Here is a 20656-nt window from a genome sequence, read left to right on the forward strand (position 1 = left end):
TGCAGAATTCCAGTCCAGGAAGTGCTTTAATCGGAGCTCCCGGGGGAGTCTCTTTGACAGATTGGCTGCAGCCCCTCTTTCCTGCACGGTAGGGGGCTGGTGTTCATTTTAGCAGACATGGTCCCTTGCCGCGTGCCCTATTTAAGAAGCCATTAGGCAGCTCAAAGACGGGGCCGAGTTTAAAAGGACAAGCCAGTGAAAGGACACGGGGCTCTGTCTCCTTGGAAAGGGCAGTGCGTGCTGCTGAGTTAGGAATAAAACTACCAGCCTCCCTTTTCCCAGCGGGCTTATCAGATTGCTGCAGCCCTCTCTAGCTGATTACTGTAGGATGGAGGGGCGCCTTGATGGTCTGTGCTGTGCTGAAAACTGTGTGGTGCAATCGTGTGTGACACTGACCACTTCAAATTAGTATCTCTCTTTTTTTTCTGTAATCTTAAAAGCTAAAGCTGGATTATTTAATTTTAGAAGGGACCCTGTTTATACCAAGTATTCCCTTTAATTATATATTCACTTTTCAACACTTCCAAGTATTATCAGGTAGTAAGTATGTTGTTAATAATAAACTACTTAAGTCATTTTCAAGATATTGGGATAATTCTTTAGGGTCTTTCCATTCCTTTTGTTATGCAGATGCTATGTCTAGTCTCTATCGAACGTCAGGTTTTAAAGTTCCACTAAATTATTAATGAAAGCATGAATAAAGCATGTCTACAGAAAATAACCTTTCAGGAGGGACCAGCTCCCCCTGGTGGCTGTCCTGTCGTACTGCTCCGCACTCCCACCCTGACCGCACCCCCTTGTATTCTGTTGTAGAGCTCGGCGGTCACCCAGCGGATCAGCCCCTGCTCCACACTGACCAGCAGCACGGCCTCCCCTCCGGCCAACAGCCCCTGCTCAACCCTGCCACCCGTCACCTCTGGTAACGCTGAGACTAAGGGCTGCTCCTACGGGACGGTCACCAGCCCCACCTCCACACTGGAGAGCCGGGACAGTGGCATCATAGGTGAGTGCCTCCATCACACCACATCGCATCACATCACAATACAATGCAATGCAATGCAGGATAGTGCAGTGCAATAACATGTCAACTTTTGTAATGCCACAGATGGAAATAAGGCTCCCATTGCATACCCGTTTGATCCGTTCCTGGTTTTCTAGGAGTTTAATAAGACACACCAGAGCTTGTTACCTATACACTGTGGCTGATCAAGATCATATTAAAACCTGTAATGGGTGAAAATGCTATGCAGTAAGTCTTATTTCCATATCATGCCAAGGCTTTTTATAGTGATATACAGTACAGCCAGTAGAGCAAACTAAAGCCCATGAAATGCTACTTTTCAGGCAACTAGTTGTAAGGGGCATTTTTAACAACTTCCCCCCATGTGAAGAGGAGGCTTGATTTGAGCAACTTGCTTATAAATGTAACAATCGTCCCTTTGCTTTAGTAGCTGAAATAGTTGCCTGAGCTTGATCTTGTGTTTCATGGGCTAGAGAAATGAGTGAAGTATAAGCTTACACATTATGAGGATTGCTCATTAATTTTCCAAATGTGGTCTGCATTTGAACTTGCAAAATAAGTCTGCACTGCCTGACCTGCAGAGCACTAAATCCCTAATAATGTCTAATGCATGAAGGTTCGGTCACTGGATTTCGAGGTCCTGTCTGTTGCCGTGGCTATTAAAACTCATGTCTGTTTACCCAGGTGTCTTGGCAGGTCAGATCCTGACTTGGCTTAACAGAGTTTGTTCACGATGACCTCTTGAACTCTTCTAACACATGTGACATAAAACAGCAACCTCCTGCCCACAAGCATTGCTGCTGGCTATATCGGGCCAGCATGGATGTGACCTGAAGGGGGGCTGAATATTGGTTCGGAGAACAAGGCCGTTCAAGGACTGGTGGTTGTGATGGAGGGGTCAAGATCCTTATGAAAAAACTCCATTCCCCCAGTGCGGGCTAATTAAATTAAAATGTCTTTAAATGCCATATAAAAACAAGGGCAGAACTTCCATCAGAATGAGTTAATCTTACAAATCAGTGAATCACTTAAATGATCGAGTGTTTATACTTCTTGCAAGATGCGCTCAGGAAAAAGACTAAACATAAGCTTGTAATCTCAGCACACTACGCATAATTATATCCAAATTTCCTTGCACATTTATTAGTATTAGCAGCAGGCGATAATCTGTCACTGTGAAGCTCTGAACTGTGCAGCACGTTGCCAATCTTCTCAAATTACCCTTTTTTTTCTTTGTTTAATCTTGCAGCCACCTTGACGAGCTACTCGGAAAATGTGGAGCGGAGTAAATACGGGGAGGGATCGCGGGCTAACCTGAAGCCCTGGCAATCCCAGAAATCAGGCATGGACTCATGTCTGTACCGAGTGGATGAGAACATGACTGCCTCCACGTACAGCCTGAACAAAATCCCTGAACGCAACCTGGAGACCATCTCCTCCCAGTCTGTCCAGTCCATCCCCCTCTATCTGATGCCCCGGCCCAACTCTGTGGCAGGTAAGCTGGGCTGCACAGGGAATAACATACACCCAGCTGGACATCACAAGGTTCAAATTCCTTTCAGGGTTTTAGCGGCATACTTTAAAGTGACCTAGTAAAGAAGACATGAGAGTGATGGCTTGAGGAAACAAATTATGTACAGTTGGGAGTACTTTATTTGTTAGAATTAGTTGTCAAGGATTTTTTGAATTTAATTTGGTCTTCCTCTTCGACAAGTACATCAAAATAATTTGAATTCTAGACATCATTTTGATCAGTTACTTTTGATTGGTTTGTCCAGCTTTTCTGAGACAAAATAAGATAAATGTTGCTATGATGGCAGAAGTGGGTTAATAGTTTGAGTGGTATGATGGTGGGCTTGGGATCCTCTCTAGCATAGTCAAAACAAAGGTTTGCTCAGCTCAATACCTTCACAATGTTTGGCATGTTTATAGTCATGCCCTATTATCTTTTGCCTGTTTTGTAATGAGAATAATTCCAGCACATGTCTATTGGATATAATTAGCTCGGGTTGAATTAAAATGAAGCCCTTTGGGGCTGTTTTTTTCCAATTTAGACAGATAGTCAATGTCAGTTCTATAACACTGGCAAGAAACAGCTTGCACAATATAATTTGTTGTGCTGCACACAAGTTGCCAATAATATAGTGCTTTAATATACATTGCCTCTATGTATGCCCACCAATATGCTGTTCATAGCAGTCTACATTTATTGGTGCATCATTTTTATATCTAATTTATGGTTCATTAGTGCTCATGTAAGGTGAAGGACAATGGCCCATTAAGCTTGCACTTATAGTTCTGCGCGTGGATCTCAATCTTGACCTGAACATCCCCTGCCTGCCTGTCTGTCATTTAGCGCTGGGTCTCTCAGGACTGGCAATGGTACCAAAACTGTATGTTGGTTTTCTGATGTAGATCAATGTCCTGTCAGTGCTAAAGTAATTACACGTGTGGCCTAAGTCTGATTCAAAACCCTGTGATTTCACCGGACCTACCCTGTTTTTATCACAAGACGCAGTGTGCTCCAAACCATCATACACACCCTTACATTTTTTGCTGAGAATCCAAGAGGGGTTCATTTACTAAAAGGCTGAACTTCCTGCCATTGTTTAGGAAGCAAGCACAAGCTGCAGACTTCAGAGGTTTCAGGGAAGCGTTACCAAAAATAAACTTCTGTGGAATAAACCGCAGCTGGAGCTGCCTTCTGTTTGTCTGAGACGGCACTTTAAAACACATTCAGACGACAGGTACATATTTTACACAGCCCGAAATATCAACAGCAAGCACTGAGAAATCGGGGAGAGGCAGGAAATGGTTGCTGTGGTTTATGAATGGCGACTTTCCAGGATGTAGGCTACAGCATTCAACACCTGACTGCATAGGACTGGGCGGGGAGCTCCTTTCCATTAGGCTAGGGCTTCCTAGCACTAAAACAATTAGGACTAATTCACAAAGAGGTAGGGGTGTAGTTAAAAAGTTTGGCATGGCTAAATTGAAACACCTACATGTTTGAATATAACAGCCCTACAGCAGACAGACTTCCAATCTCACCCAGGACCTGAACAGGGTAAGCAGCTGCCCAACCCCCTCACTGCACAGCGCCATCACAGACCTGAACCGCAGCTCCAGATTCCTGTTTCCTGCCCGTGAAATTCCTGCTCCGTGGATTAGATTCGCAGCAGTGAGAGATTCCTGTCTCTGCTGTTCGGAAGAGATGAGGTCATGCGAACAGAACCAAGCCCAGCTGTTCCCAGGGTTCACCCTTATTGAAGAATACCTCTGGGGTCACACTGTAATCCAACTGTATTACCCTGAAGAAACCTGAGCAGAACCGTTAGTACAGCACGGCAGGGCCAGCAATGGCAACACAAAAGGATCCTGACAGAGTAGCAGGTGCTTACTATGTAACAATGGCATACAATGCATCACAAGTGGCTATTGGTTGTTCATACTATTGCAAGTTGTGAAAACATGAGAATGGTACCATGTGGTATAATTTTACCAATGACTCATACCAATGGACTACCCTGATTTGTACAAAGTTATTGGATTTCAACTGCAGAAGATAATTCCGAAAATAAAGACCCCTCGCCCCACTGATGAGAGATGAACCTTGAGGCTACCTTTGGTGACAGCTTAATTCATTTGGGTCACCGTATTATAGTATTTTATGCATACATACATACATACATCATTTTATCAAAGCATTGCCAGCTGTACACAGTCTTGAAACTGTACCCTACTGCAGAGGACTGTGCTGCCTCATCTGAAGAGGCTGGGAGCAGCACACTGCCTTGGCACCTGAATTCCTGGAGTGATCTTCCGCTCCACTCTTTTGGTGTTGCGGTGACTTCTGCAGCTGTGGGTTATTGGAAACCCGCTGGCGCAGAGAGAGAGAGAGACTGTTTTCCTGTACTTTCCAGTTAAACCGGAGCCCTCTGTAGCAAAACCCTTCAGTGAGGGAAACCCAGTGGGGCACCAGTTCATAGAGTTGCTGGTCTGAACTGACACCAGCATTGTGATACCCACTGTGCCAGCACTGGTTACTCTCGGAGTATGTCTCCTTATAGTTTACTAGACCAGACCTAGTAAAGAAATACAATAAAAATAGTTATATACTAGCGTCTCAACGCTTCCGGAGGGCTGGGATCAAATCCGGCTCAGGTCACAAGGGAAGTGCACGGTCTCAACTTAGCTAAAGTGCTTTTTAATAAAATTAATAAAGTTGATTGATTTATAATGTTTAGTTTATAGATCTGATTACTTTTCTTTTTTTTTATTAATCAGAATCCAGTGCATATGTCAGATTCCTTGAGCCTCTTATTTATTGCAGACCGATCTTCACAGCTCCTCTGGGCTCCATTCATATCTGATCCAAGCATTAATGTTCAGAATTTTAACGCGCGTCCAAAAAAAGAAGTGAATAAAACAAAAAGACAACGGCCGTCGTCTGTCTGAGAGGAAAAGAAAGCATTATTAAAAGCTTTGCGAATCACTCTGTGTTTGAGGCACCGATGGAGAAGAGAGAGCCAGCGAGATGTGTTTTATTGGAAGCACGAAATGGTGTGGATAGCCATGGGCTGCATCAAAGCAGATCAAAGCTACGGGCTTTAATGATTCCAATCCCCTTGAGTGACAGGCTCTGCTTTGAAGTCTGGGTAAACGGTCTACTCTGACAGCTTTCAGATGACTTGAGCCAGCTAACCAACAAGAAGGGATAACCAGGAGTCTGGGGGGGGGGGGGGGAATGAGGAGGCTTAGGGGACTAAGAGTGGGGGGAGACGGGTTTCACCTACTTAGGGGTTCAAATCAGGAGACTGGGAGAAAAGTGAGACAGAAGACAGGCTACATGACTTGGGCTTGCATGGAGGATATGTGGTGATTCTGAGTGAGGGAAGACGGTGCCCAAGGCTAAGAATGATGCCTTGGTTTAAGTTACCCAAACAGAATACTCGCATTATCTGTTTATCCATACATGTATTTAAAAATAAATAAATAAAAAAGTGCCTGAACTGCATCACGGAAAAAAAAGAGAAGGTTTTACATTTTAAAATGAAATAACAGCTGTAAATCTCCCTAACAGCCAGCAATGAATTTGAAAGAGTTTGAGTTCAAAGAGTGATTGCTTGGGGATTGCTTCCAAAGTAAATTCAATTGCCTTCAGCATTCCGTCTGAATGTCATATTGCTGTGTGCTTAAAAGTATCAAACTTTTTTTTTTCTGTTTCAATAGAGAATCTATAGATGTGCAGAATCTCAGCAAATGAATCTAGCTTCTATTTATGTGCCACCATTATTATGTAGTAATTTCAAATCAGAAATCTAAATAAGAAATAATAATAAAAAAAAACTCTTTACATTTGTTATCAATCTACCCCAAAAGAAAATGCACTTCATTTGAGTTTCTGCAGCACACCCTACCTCCCCTCCCTTTAAATTACATCACAGATGGAGATTCTGAATTTCAATTTCATGTTTCAATGTCTTTGACCCCTTGACTTCAAATGAATTACAAGCAGAAAACTTTATATATTTATGTGTTTTTTTATTTTTTAAAGTCGTTATTCAGGAATAAAATCTACCTCGTGCAAATCGAAATTGAGTTTGCGGTGCTGGCAGCAATCCCAGTCTATTTATTAGCATTATGTCACTAACTGGACCCTAGCCACAGTATGAAGGGTGTGTGTGCTACTGTTGCTTAGAGCAGTGGTTTTCAACCCTGGTCCTGGGGACCCCCTGTGTCGGCTGGTTTTCATTCCAACTGACCTCTCAGTTACTTAAGTAGACCCTTAATTGAACTGATCATTTGTTAATTAGATGTTTTTAACTGTTTTCAGCTCTTAAACAGTTGCAGAGTTCAAGTTACTTATAAAATGTTATAGCTAACTTGAAATCTGCAACTGTTTAAGAGCCAAAAACAATTAAAAAGGTCTAATTAAGCAAATGATCAGTTCAATCAAGGGTCTAGTTAAGTAACTGAGAACTGAATGAAAACCAGCAGACACAGGGGTCCCCAGGACCGGGATTGAGAACCACTGGCTTAGAGAACAAACTTAAGATGTCTCTATTAAAAACTAGAAGTCGTCTTGTGGTGGGGCGCCTAGGAGTCTGATTTTAATGAATGAGTCCCTGGTTTAATAAGAGATTAAATAGAGAATCATAGATGAATCACAACAGATTAAAAAAAAAAAAAGTCAAAGTGATTGTTTTAGACCCATGATAAAAGCCTATTTTCTATTAAAAGATTAATCTTGCAAATCTTAGGTGGGCATAATTGTGTTTAAGTGTGAATATTAGATCAGCAGCTTATTCTTGTGGGTACTGGTTTATGTCAAAAGGCAGGTGCTCCTGTACACTTGGGACTACTTGAATCCGTGTCCCCCTGCCTCCTTTCCAAAAATGCCCACTCAGTTCAGCCCAACACCACACATTCCCAGCTGCCATCCAATCTCTATATTTGGGTCTTCATTCATTCCTTGTTACTAGTCCCCCTCTGAAAGATCTCCATCAACACACACACACACACACACACACACACACACACACACACACACACACGCACGTTCCCATCCCAGGGCCTACGCTTACACTCAAGCACAGAGCTTGAGCCGATACAGGATACTGCGAATTTCCACGCTCTCTGAAAAAACTGAGTGGATTCAGACATTTCTCTCCTCCTGCTTTTTGATTTTCTTCTCTGTTTTGAAGCTTTGAAAGATATTGCACTTGCTTGGATGCTGGACGGCCAAAATACAGTAAAATATTGAAGAGATTAAGGCTTGGATTGTGCTTTTATAATGTGTTCTTGTCCAAGCTTCACCCTGGAACAGTAGCTTTCAAGGAACAGCTGTGCTGGCTCCGGAGTCCTGGAATTTCATGGGATTTTGGAAGTTTTTCTAGAATGAGGCTTTATTTCGGGCAACACAGTCCCAGATATGCTTCTTAGTTTTGTATGTTTTTTGACAGCTATCCGGCACCAAGATGTGGATTTTTGGGATGAAATCTGTAAAGACCTCGTATGTTAGTGATGGTACATAGGACTTTGTTTGCTTGCACTGGTGTAGAGTGATCAAGAATTTGCACGTTTTCACTTTCTTTTTTTTTTTTGAATTGAGGTTAGACCAGAAAACAAATATTAAATAGCTCTATCATTAAAGTTTATATTTAATGATATTCAAATTGATACTATATATATATAGGCTCTTTGAGCTTATATATATATATATATATATATATATATATATATATATATAAAAAATAGAATAGATCTCGCTTGAATGTGAAAACTAACATTTAAAAAATGTATTTTTCAAGGAATACAAAGATCTATCACAGTTTTCAATCTTAAAATATATCTCTTCAGTGATAAACAATAATAAGGTACGGGATGTTCTAGTCTGTTCTTAAGCACAGGCTCCCCACTGGGTAGACAATTCCTCATGTTTAGACCCTGCAGCTTCCGAGCACAGCGAGGCACTATACAGCTACCAGAACTGCGTCAATTGTCTGATGTGGGTAGCGGTCTGGGGATATTAATGCCTAATAAGCAGATAAAATAAAATAAAAAAGTGCTCATGAACTGGGCAGTGGCGCATTATAAGTAATGGTACTTATAATCCTGACCCTCCTCGATTTCGCTGTTACAATCTGAGGTGCAGATGCTTGGACTTGTCTGTTTTTCGAAACCCTTTTTGTTTTGCCTTGGTGTAGCAGAACACTGTTGCAGTGGCCCTAGTGCATACCTTGCACTGGAGTGAATGCAGCCCTCATCTCCGTGTCTTTCTTTTCGGCAGCTACGAGTTCAGCTCACCTGGAGGACCTGGCTTACCTGGATGAGCAGAGACACACCCCACTGCGCACCTCGCTCCGCATGCCCCGACAGAACCTCGGGGCAGGACGCTTGGGGCAGGACCTGCGAGGTAAGAGCACCCCACTTTCCGGCGAGGAGAAAGGGGGTTGGGTGGGGGTTAGTCCTGTAGGGCCATTCCATGAAAACAATACTGCAATCGTTATACCAACTGAAAGCTCAGAAGCTTGAGCATCCAAAGGTCTTGGGCTATTGCTGGTTTATTCAGTGTAAGAAGCATTACATTTTCAAGGAATGGACCTGATCCACTTATTACAGTCCTTGCTGTTAGTCATATTGCCCATGTAAATAAAAGTCACTCTCAAGCACAGCTATTTAAAAAGAAAACTGCAACGAGGTTGTAAAGGACTTCTCTAGTTAAATACAAAGAAGATTTTGGGTAGTAAAATTAAAGTCAAATTTGTATTATATTGTATTCAGACCGTTCTACCCTACTCACCCCATGTTCACAGCTCTGTGTTAAAGCAGTGTTCTACACACACCTGCTCTTGAGTTCACGTTAAGTTGCCAGAAAGAGATTCAGTGAAGTACTTTTAACAGAAGCTTTCCCTCTCAGCAAGCCTTTGGTCTTGTGGTACAAGCAGCAGTATTGAGACCTGCTGAAAGTGATTGATGCACTGCGTAGTGTCTGACAGCTTAAAGATCTAAGCCTGTAACAGTCTTCGTAAAGCTGCCTGCTAAAAGGCCTGTCTCGCAGATGTAAGAGTGCCTCACAGTGCATTCGACACAGCTGGCTCGGGGGAGCAACACAGAAATAGCTGCATGTGCAATAACCCATTCACCTTGCAACTGTTTTAACAAAGTAGGTGTCTGTGCAGAATCGAGAACAGTACAGCAATGCAATCAATCTGCAAAACCCTAGTTCAGTTAGACAACTGTTTTGGCGACTGTCTTCGTTAGAGCAACAATGGCATTAGTAACGGCTCTGTTTGGTATGAATCTGAAGCTGTAGAACTTTACACGTACAAGGAGAGAACTGTTCCTGATATATCTCGCATCATAATAGCTTCTCATTAGTGGCATTAGATTCTGTTCAATTTATTAAAGCATTATGGCAGGTTTCACAGACCTCGATTTGCACGGATCTTCTACTACCTTACCTAATGGTACCTTAGGTAAGACAGACCAAGAATCGTGCTGATCAGAGTCTGTGAAGTCTTTTACTAAAGCATGCTTGGATGTTTAAGTATTGACATAGCTGGAATGTTTACATGTGTACAGCATGTATGCATATGAAAAATATTGAGGTAATATTAAAAAGGGTGTTTCACTGAAAAAATGTAATGAGAAATCATAAGCAGTTGCAAAACATACAAATATATGATTGCACAGATTGGTTGCACATGACATATCGTACACTACTTGGCTATATGTGGGAGATTTGGACAAGATATTAAAAGATCAATCGACATAACTGGAACGAGTCCTGCCAGGGAACGGTTAATGCTATTTTATAAATAAAAAAACAAAAGTTATCTTTAAGAAACTACGATTGCAGCTTTTGGCCCACCAATATCTTAAAGAGAAAGTACCCTAGTAAACTAGCCAGTTATTGTGTGATACTTTTAACATGCTTGTGTGTTATGAGATTTTGTTTCTCCTACACTACTTGCTGTATCAAATGGCACTTTCTTCAGCAGGTTTATGTAGATTAATAAAATGTGGCATACATACACAGTAACAAGGACTGGATTTAGAAAATTCAGAGCTGCTCTGTAACACACATTTATTACCTGGTTTATGGCGGTAGTCAATCAAATAGTTTTTTTTGTAATGGCAGTATACCATACATCTGTGTTCAATTTCCCTTTCTTGTCTTACTGAATGTTAACACAAATGTTGTGCATCTCTTCTAAAGCAGGGCCCTTGTGTCTGAAAGTTTGAATAAATATCGCCATACTACAGCAAAGGAAATTACAAAAGCAGTGCTGTATTTTTTGATTGAATGCACCCCTTAAAGTTCACATACAGCAGGGATGGAAATAAGACACATCTGAGCTTGTTACCTATACACTGGAGCTAATCAAGCTTGTAGTAAAACCTGGAATGAGTAAAACTGCTATGCAACAGGAGTCTTGTTTCCACCCTTGTACAGTGGCTTGTGTTGTACCTGCTCTCTCACTTGTTCTGCATTCCTTCCTCACTGCAGTGGTCTCTGTCCTTGGATAGTAGCAGGTAAAGGTGGAGGAAGCCATAGCCAGTTTCAACTTTAATTCTCTGGGGGCCTACTGGTCAGCTGATCTGTGTCATTTAGCGCCATGGCAACCCCTGCAATGTACATGCATCTTTTTTGAGATGCATGCTATTCATGGGATACTTGCTGCCTCTTTTCATCTGACAAATCATTCAGGAGATGTCTCTGGTTGCCATATTAAAATGCGAGATATCACACACACACACCCTGCCTTGATTAGCTTCAGAATCATTTTCACTACTTGTCCATTTTGTTCAGGTTCACGACCCTCCACGTTGGTCCCTGCCTCTTGCTGTTTTTGCTGGACAGATGCAGTCCTTTTCCAGTTACTTTTTTTTTTTTTTTCAAAACAGTCCTGCACAGTAAGCATTGGCGGACCAACATGAAGGAGAGTGTTTCTGTAGGAAATGTTGGTAGAATTTATAAACTGAACTAAACGATGATAAAGGGTTTAGTGAAAAGGATACTGGTACTGATTTAATTTAAGCTGTGGCTCAAGGCTAGTGCTGCACAAGCTGACTATTCAGCGATTCGATTATTCAGATAAGCTTTCCACAGTTGAGGGTCATTGGTGTCGATTGGGCTAATTTACCATTTGATTCCTTTTTAGTGGTTTTACACCCTTTACAGCAACAATGAGCACCAACCTACTCCCATGGTTGAAGTAACAGAGGTGGTTGTGAAACTGTGTCCCTATGCTCACCATGTTGGCTCAAGCTGTTCTATTTGTACCATATGATGCTGGCTCTATAGTGGAGCCAAATTGGAGTCAGTTTCTTAACCTCCTCTGCTCAGCTCTATAAACCTCAGTCCCACACCCCTCTTGTGTGGTGTCTTGTTTTTGCTTGTGCTGTGATACTGCTTAGAAAACTCATCCCACTTCACTGTCACTTTCATTTATTTCTCTCTGATTGTGTATTCTGCTTCAGCTTGCACTAACATCCATGCCTGGCACACACACTCACGTAAGTTCCCCTTTTTTTTGTAATTTTTAACCTTTTAAAGCTGCAAGGTACCCTCTCTGGAGGGGAGGGGGGGGGGGGGGGGCTTTTAAATTTTATCTGCAGCTTTGGTGTCTGAAGGAATGAATGAGCTCACAGATAGATAACTACTGGGGCACACAGTTTAGATAAGCATGAAAATGGCTTTTAAATGGGTCTGTAACAGTCAAGGAAGTGTGACATCATCTTCCTGTTTGGAAAGCAAGCAGATAACGGTGCATGTAGGTCCATCAAGGACAACACTGGTTCAATGTGACAAGCCTGCAGGGGGTTTGAATTTGAGTTTGAACAAAAAGGTAATTCAGTATCATAAACGTGCCCTTTTTGTGCTTTGTGCCAAATGGTATTTCAGATGGTGTGACAATTTCAAACTTTGTTTCTACTGGTCTGATTTGATTTGAAACAGTAATTAATTTAAAGCTACTAGGTACTAAATACAAATGCCACTCAAAGGTAAACAAGAGCACATAAAAGGGGGAATCTCACAATACTAGTATTTTTTGTACTTTTATGTAATATAGTATTTTTTTTTTCATCTCTTCATTTGAGACCATGAAGTTAAACAAGCCTGAAATTGGCACATTTAGTCAAAAACCAAGTTCCCATGCTTGGAAAGATTCAGACTTATCTGTGAAATTAACATTCAACATTCTTTTTTGTCAACTAAATTCTCTAAATGTTAGGTTAGGTGCAAGGCTGTGTCAAGCCTCAGATAAACACATTGTACAAAACAAGCTATTTGAGCTAGTCTTGCATGTTGACTTTGATATCAGACCAATGTAAGACTGCATATACCAACTTAAAAGACAAAAAGCTAATAGGTGAATTCAGTTCTTTGAAATACAGGGCAATTGACAATGCTTGTTTTCATGGGAAATTTGTGTTTTGTTTTGGTAAACTGTTTTTAACTGTATCCCCGTGCTTTGCCTCTGATTTCTTGGTTGATAGAATCATGACACAGTAATTCCTTTTTGCTTGCAAAGAATACTGGGAGACAGTTTCCAAAAACTCCGTCTCCCAGCATCCTTTTGCGGTGTCTCCTGTGAGTCTGGTAATCACATGACTCAGCACAAGCCTTGGCGAATAGCTTTGTATTACAATGTTAGATTTTATAGAGACTAGGTGGCACAATTTCACCTCTGCATGTCTGGCTCTGAGTCTTCCTTAGCACCGTTTAGGACACTTGCACCAAACCTTTCCATTTTCTTTGGAAAAACCTGTTTATTTTACTCTTCAGCACCCCCTGCTGTTAATACCAAGGTCTGACAAGCCAGGGAAACAGCAGGCTAGGTAGCCTGGGATCATTTTTGAAGCTGCCAGTTGTCAAACCGCAGTTAGATTAGTCCTGGCAAGATGGTTTAATAGCCTGCCTAATCATTTATTTATTTAAGTGAAATGCAGAGGAAGCAGATGAGGTAAGGTGACTAATGCCGTTTTTCATACTTGAAGATGTGTAAATCCTCCATCCGAAATGACAAATGTTGTTTTGTTTGTTTTTCTTGTGCCGGAACTGTGTGATGATTTTTCTTTCCTGCTTCAAATTGCAATTTTGACTTGGCACAATGTGTTATTGATTATGAAAATCTTGGAAAACCTCTGAACTACCCTATCCCAGCTTGAACCAGCAGACTGCAGAGCGGTATTTTGTGGACCCTATATTTAAAAAATAAAAAAATAAAAAAATTATGTTTTTCTGTATCACAAAAGTTAACATAGTTGGTTGTTGTCTCTAGTCCAAAAAACACAATTTTACTGGACTAGGTAGCCTCTTCACATATAGTACTTTTTGCTAAGACAAGCATTTACCACAGTACAGGTGCAGTCTTGTGGTTCAGTTTCAGAAATATCAGTTAACCCTTCTCCTCTTTGTCCTCCTCCCCACCCCCCCAACCCCACTCCAGTTCGGTTTGCGCCCTACCGCCCCCCAGACATCTCCCTCAAGCCCCTGCTGTTCGAGGTGCCCAGCATCACCATGGACTCTTTCTTCATCGGGCGCGACTGGCTCTTCCAGGAGATAGATGGGCAGCTGCGCAGCGCCAACAGCAGCACCAACCACGGCGTGGTCATTGTGGGCAACATCGGCTTCGGCAAGACTGCAATTATCTCCCGTCTGGTGGCCATGAGCTGCCATGGGACACGCATGAGGCAGATCGCCTCGGACAGCCCCCACGCCTCCCCCAAACGTACGCCACCCCTCCAGTCTGCTTTTAGATATGTCGGGTGTCTCAAGGGTTGGGGTTAGAATCTAGCTTACGCTGTAGCTTTTACTTGATAGAATTCCATCCAAGAGCTGCTGAGTTTAAGCTTAGGGCTTGTCTGTGTGGAGAAAAAAAAAATAGCACAAATTCAAACCCCTGTTCTTCAATCACTTCAACCCGCAGGCAATTATCCTTTAAAGTGTCAGCAATTTAACTTGAAATGCAAGGAAATGATCTCTAGAATAGTCCACACATTTAATATTCAGATGATGCAGCACTGCATTGAGCCTCTCTCTATCTCTCTCCAACAGACGGGGAAGGGAGCAGGGACCTACCCTTGAGTCAGCCTCCCCCTGCACACTCCACCATTGGCAGTGGAAGCTGCCCGGGGACCCCTGAAATGAGGCGCCGCCAGGAAGAAGCTATGAGGAGGCTAGCATCCCAGGTAGGAGAGAACACACTGTGTAGTTTGGTGTCCCCTGCTACCCAGCTTGCAGTTCTGTTTGCCATTTGCAGTTAAGATCATCCATACTACAGTATAAAGACACATAACCTGTAATACATGAAAAGAGACAGAGAAATCGCTCATATCCTATAGATCAAGGACATGGCTCAAATATGCGATCCACCGGTCATCAGAATTAATTAATAAAAAAAAAACATTGCAGTATGTTGGTATTGAAAAGCAGTAAAAACTGCGATAACACTGATGAAGACCATTAGCCTAAACATCTGTCTGCATGATTTTAGTTTCTTACTTCAGACTGTAACAGGGGACATGTAACACCAGAGGGTTATAGAAAAGCAGCCGGTGGGGAGTCATTGAAATGCTTAGAACTGCCTTTGAGTATTAACTGGTGTCTCAGTATAGAGGCAGGGCTATATGGGTTGGAATCCGCTGCAGAGGTGTGGAAGTCAGCTTTAAAACTCGCCCCCATTTCCTAAATACAGTAGATTTCCATTTAAATGTTCTCGTGGGAAACTATAAACAGAGAATATAAAAAACAATCAATTAAATAGAGCTTCAGTGTCTCTCAATAATGCTCAGATTGACATTACAATGGTGTCTTTTTCTGTTTCCATAGTTTCTGTGCACGACACTAAACTAAGCAGATCTTTTGCATGCATTTCTAAAGGTAGTTTTTATCTGTAGGGATGCAAACTTTGACCCTTGTGGAAATCTGCTTGCCGCGACATCACCCTGTAAATCAAATACACCCACTTGCAGCAGTAGGAGGTTATAAATGGCAATGCTTTACCCAAAGAGCTGGGATGTTGAACGCTTTTGTTTTACAAGAACGACTGATGGATCTTAAATATGTTGGTTTTTTGTCAAGGCACTAAAGCTTGACAGTTTTTTCCATTTTTTGGGGGGGACCCCGCACTGTAACTATAGTTGTGTGTCATTGTGCGCTCATATCCCAGCACTGTGAAGTCAGAGGTGTCGACAGCACGTCTGCAGACTCGCTCGCTCCCCTGGGAACTGACAGAGACAGTCGTCTGGTACCAAAGATGTTTCCTAGCTGCAATTCTAACGCTGGGCCCCTATTACTGCATTATGCTGATTTTTTTTTTAATTTACAATGCATACTGGGCTAATAAAAAATGCATCCCTCCAGAAAGCAATTTCAAGCCAAGCTATTAGATCTTCTTCACAAAATGCATAAATAATTGAGTTGTCCTTTTTTTTTTTATGCCCATTATCTCTTGCCGTTTTGAAATTAGCATCCGTGGCATAAAAGTTTCACCTCCCTGTCCGACTAATTCTGCAGTTAATCTGATGTTTCTGAGCGCTGATGAATCAGATGGGCTTTGTTGAAAGCCGCTATGAATGCACTCCCCCCTGGATTCGCAGCTTAACTGTTTCACTGTTGAAATCCCACCAGTTTGGTCTTCACTGTACAACAATGGTATGGTACAGATCTGTGGTCAATTATAATTACAATTTAATTACAATTACAGCAGAATTATTTGCTGGAATTGCAGTTACAATTAGTTACAATTGTGCTGCATTGATTACAATTATAATTACTCTAACAAAGGAACATGAACAACTACACACATTGACATGTTTACTCTGTTTATTGTAATAACCAAACAATAATCACAGGTACAAATACAGAAACATACTATATCACCTTAAATGGGGGTCACCAAATGTGGTTGAAACATACAAGAATAATCGAATGACAATAAATGAGCACTTGAACTGTAATCGATATATGTGATATAATTACAATTACAGCGATGCAGGTGTGCCCAGGTTTAAATACAATTACATTGTAATTGCAGTTAATTACAGATTGCAGAGTTACAATTGTATGGTACACTGAAAAACGTGTCTTTGTGAACAATTAATTCTTCGACAGCTTAAAGGCAATCCATAATGCAAACACAGGATTCGGATTAGCGGACAGTGGAAGACATCCTAGACAGTGCATTTCATTTGCATACCTCTTTCCACCGCATTCCATTGCGTTTAGTATTGCTAATAAGAGACCTAATTAAACCCAGCAGTTTAGTTAAAGGTAGACTGTATCATTAAAACCAGCCCCTGCAGTATCTGCCATGATGGACAGGTTCATTGTTGAGCATGTATTATAATCTCTCAAAGCTACTTTGCTTCCCTGCAGTATTTCATCACTTAATGATTACTGGGAGCCAAGCTTTGAGCATTTACAAGCAACGCGTTAAAAAAAACCATCTCAAGAGCTAGTGTTTTCGGGAAATGGAAGTAGACCAATTAAGGATTTAAAACATTTCTGAAATACAAATGAATCCAATTAACTGGAGGATGCTTTAGGACCTGGGAGAAAAAAATATATATATATGTTTTTGAGGACTTTTCCCAAAGCACAGGCTCTAAAGATCACCACTCTCGTAAACACACACTTAGCGTCAAGGTTAATTTGGTTGTTATTTATTTGACCTTTACCATTCAAGTTACAGTCATTCTCGGTAAGCTCTATTTCTTGGTATTAGATTCGAATCACTTGTCTCTGCATTAGAATCCACCTGATAGCAGCTGTGACCGTTCACTCTTACAGTAGAATGGGTGGGTCACTGCATTGATTTCTCTAGTCTGGTAATAGAGCAGTGGTAAAACAAACAAACAAACACATGAAGCACCTTATTAATGCCATTTCCGAAAACGGTTGTCAAGGATGGAAATAAGACTCCTGTTGCATAGCAGTTTCACCCATTCCAGGTTTTACTACAGGCTTGATTTATCCAGTGTACAGATATTACGCTCAGAAATGGATGGGATGCAATGCAATGGGAGTCATTTCCATTTCTGGTTTTAAACCATGATCCGAAAGCTCTCTGATTTCTCTCTCTCGCGCTCTGTGCCCGCTCTTCCCAGGTGGTTGCCTACCACTACTGCCAGGCAGACAACGCCTACACCTGTCTGGTGCCCGAGTTCGTCCACAACGTGGCGGCACTGCTGTGCCGCTCCCCTCAGCTCATCGCCTACCGCGAGCAGCTCCTGCGAGAGCCCCATCTCCAGAGCATGCTGAGCCTGCGCTCCTGCGTGCAGGACCCGCTGGCCTCCTTCAGGAGAGGGGTGCTGGAGCCACTGGACACCCTCTACAAAGGTAGGAAAGGCCTGATCACCCGCCACCAGGGCTTCAGCTGGCGTTTAAAACACGTAGGCCGGGACTTATCTAGCTTCTTCACAATTTGGGTAACAGGAAAGTAAAATAGTAATCAGAAAATGAGGTACGCTTTTCTCTCATTAACCCTTTCAGGCATGGGGGAAAAAAAAAACATGTTCTGCTGGATGACCTCATATGAGGATGCCATTTTTCTCCATATAAGGCAATGGACAAAAATTGAAAAAAATTAAAATAAATGAAAAAATATATTTATTATTTGTCGAAAGCTACCTTTTTTTCCACATGTTCTGGGCTTTCAAAACCCCTGTTGCCCATCCTGCTGGCATTCATATGATCAATGCCTCTTCTGCTGAAGCGACTGACCCAAAACTAATTTGTTCTGTCTACCAGCAAAAACAACAGAAGACACACACATCAGCAGTGAAGAACAGGTCTTGCAGTCGTCGATAATTGAACTCATTCAGACCTGTCGTCTTTGCGTTTCAGAGAGAAAGATAGCAGACGAAGAGTTCATCATCCTGATCGACGGCTTGAATGAAGCGGAGTTCCACAAACCGGATTACGGAGACACTATTGTGTCCTTCCTGAGCAAAACCATTGGAAAATTCCCCCCCTGGCTAAAACTGATAGTTACCGTCAGGACCACGCTGCAGGTACAGTGAGGCCACAGGGATTCAGTCCCAGACTCGACCTTTCTGTGAAGAATTAAATAACATGTGGTGTTTACATTTTCACTTCCCTTTTCCTCTACTATAAATACGTTGGAGGGGATATTACTCAAGGGCAGTGAAAAGGTAAACATCAAGGATCTGTCACCATATATTGTTTTTCACTTAAATCACATTCAAAGGAAATCTTGAATTCAGGAATGAAAAACTTTGTATTTTTATTTGAAATTATACTGAGATCATCTTAAAATTGTGTGTGTGTGTGGATAGATGGATGGACTGGAGAGGAGGTCTATAGTAGAAAATGATTGACCCGAGAGAAGACTATTGTTACTGACAGAGGGCTATAATGCCTGAAGCCGCACCCTGGAGGTAACAATAGTCTTTCTCAAGGGCATTTCATTTTCCACAATGGCTGAGTCTGCAGTACATATTTAATATATGAATCAGTTAAGAAAATAAGTGAGGCAAGGTAGGACAGTAAATACGACTTCATGTATTTTGTTTAATTATAGCTGATACAGCATGCAAAAATAAATAAAATAGAAAATGTTTTTGAAGTTCATACCGTATAGTTAGCAAAGTTTTTCTCCGTCTGGTCTGCAGACTCCTGCATAATCCCCTTAATATCCCGGCCGTCATATTTGTTTGCATCGTCAAGGTGAATTTGTTTGAATTTCAGAAAGTCAGAAAACACTCACGTTTTAATCACCATTTTAGCATCTTTCTTTTGTAGTATGTTTTGTAATTAATTTTCTGTTAAGTCACAGAATCGGTGTTCAGTCATTTTCTGTTGTGAAGAGTGCAGGGGAGAAAGGCGTTCCTTTGAAAAGGGGCGGGACTGACAGTGATGTGAACCAATCACATGACAGACTATTGACCGGTGGTGTAAGGGTGTTAGGGTAATAGTTCAATCTAGTTTTCCTCCTATGATGTGGTTTTAACCAATCACGGGCCAGGATTTCCAATCACTGATAATGAAAATGTTTTTGTGTATGTAAACAACAGGTTTAAATGGTTTAAAAAATATTTTATTTCAGGCCTTCAGCCAGTCAGCTATTGCAGCTAGGAGCAGGAGCACAGAAAACAATCCCAAAGCTCTCTGTGTGTTTGTTGATGCTGCCCTTCATGTGGTTCAGATTGGAAAAGCTGTTAAAATTGTTATTTTTATATGAAGTGATTTGCATTGTAATTGATCTTCCCTCCCCACCTTCCTAGGAGATCACCAAACTGCTTCCATTCCACCGGATCTCCCTGGACCACTTGGAGGAGAATGAGGGCATTGACCAAGATCTGCAAGCCTACATCCTCCACCGCATCCACAGCAGTCCCGAGATCCAGAACAACATCTCCCTCAACGGCAAGATGGACAACACCACCTTTGGCAAGCTGAGCGCCCACCTCAAAACGCTCAGCCAGGGCTCCTGCCTCTACTTGAAGCTCACCTTCGACCTCATCGAGAAGGGCTACCTGGTCCTCAAGAGCTCCAGCTACAAGGTGGTGCCGGTGTCCCTGGCCGAGGTGTACCTGCTGCAGTGCAACATGAAGTTCCCCACGCAGTCTTCCTTCGAGCGCGTGCTGCCGGGGCTCAACGTGGCCGTGGCTTCTCTGCACCCGCTCACTGACGAGCAGATCTACCAGGCGGTCAACGCGGGCGCCATCCAGGGCACCCTGGAGTGGGACGACTTCCAGCAGCGCATGGAGAACCTGTCCATGTTCCTGATCAAGCGCCGTGACGGCACCCGCATGTTCGTGCACCCCTCCTTCCGGGAGTGGCTCATCTGGAGGGAGGAGGGCGAGAAGACGAAGTTCCTCTGCGACCCCAGGTAAGCCTTTCTCATTGTGTTACTCTACCCTGGAAACTTATCTGCAGCTTTTTGAAAGGAATGAAGCAGGTCAAACTTATTTCCAGCTCCCAAACTGCTTGCATTTCATATTGGCGAAAGTGGAGCTAGTTACCGTGTTTTCATACACTGCTAAAACCAAAATCCAGTTAATCCGTACAAGGCTGTTGCAATTAAATTAGCGGTACTTGTAATGCATTCTTCATGACGCTACACACTGAGTTTGGGATGGGATTCCGGCCAAAAA

At 42.2% G+C, this 20656-nt stretch overlaps 1 protein-coding gene across 13 annotated transcripts in view; it reads left to right on the forward strand.

Moving 5' to 3' along the window:
* Window positions 1-20656, forward strand: part of LOC117433285 (protein TANC2-like) — a 222268-nt gene that overhangs the window by 177252 nt on the left and 24360 nt on the right. For 11 of the 13 annotated variants that reach the window (XM_059006723.1, XM_059006722.1, XM_034055416.3 and 8 more), the window contains 9 exons: window positions 814-1003; window positions 2271-2516; window positions 8814-8939; window positions 12011-12046; window positions 13984-14265; window positions 14592-14725; window positions 17645-17876; window positions 18384-18550; window positions 19784-20391. In XM_059006723.1, the coding sequence (XP_058862706.1) occupies window positions 814-1003; window positions 2271-2516; window positions 8814-8939; window positions 12011-12046; window positions 13984-14265; window positions 14592-14725; window positions 17645-17876; window positions 18384-18550; window positions 19784-20391 (2021 nt within the window). The remainder of the gene's footprint in view (window positions 1-813; window positions 1004-2270; window positions 2517-8813; window positions 8940-12010; window positions 12047-13983; window positions 14266-14591; window positions 14726-17644; window positions 17877-18383; window positions 18551-19783; window positions 20392-20656) is intronic. The other 2 variants (XM_059006724.1, XM_059006726.1) reach the window with 1 other exon arrangement.

Source organism: Acipenser ruthenus, chromosome 33 (assembly GCF_902713425.1).
Source record: "Acipenser ruthenus chromosome 33, fAciRut3.2 maternal haplotype, whole genome shotgun sequence".
NCBI lineage: Eukaryota > Metazoa > Chordata > Actinopteri > Acipenseriformes > Acipenseridae > Acipenser > Acipenser ruthenus.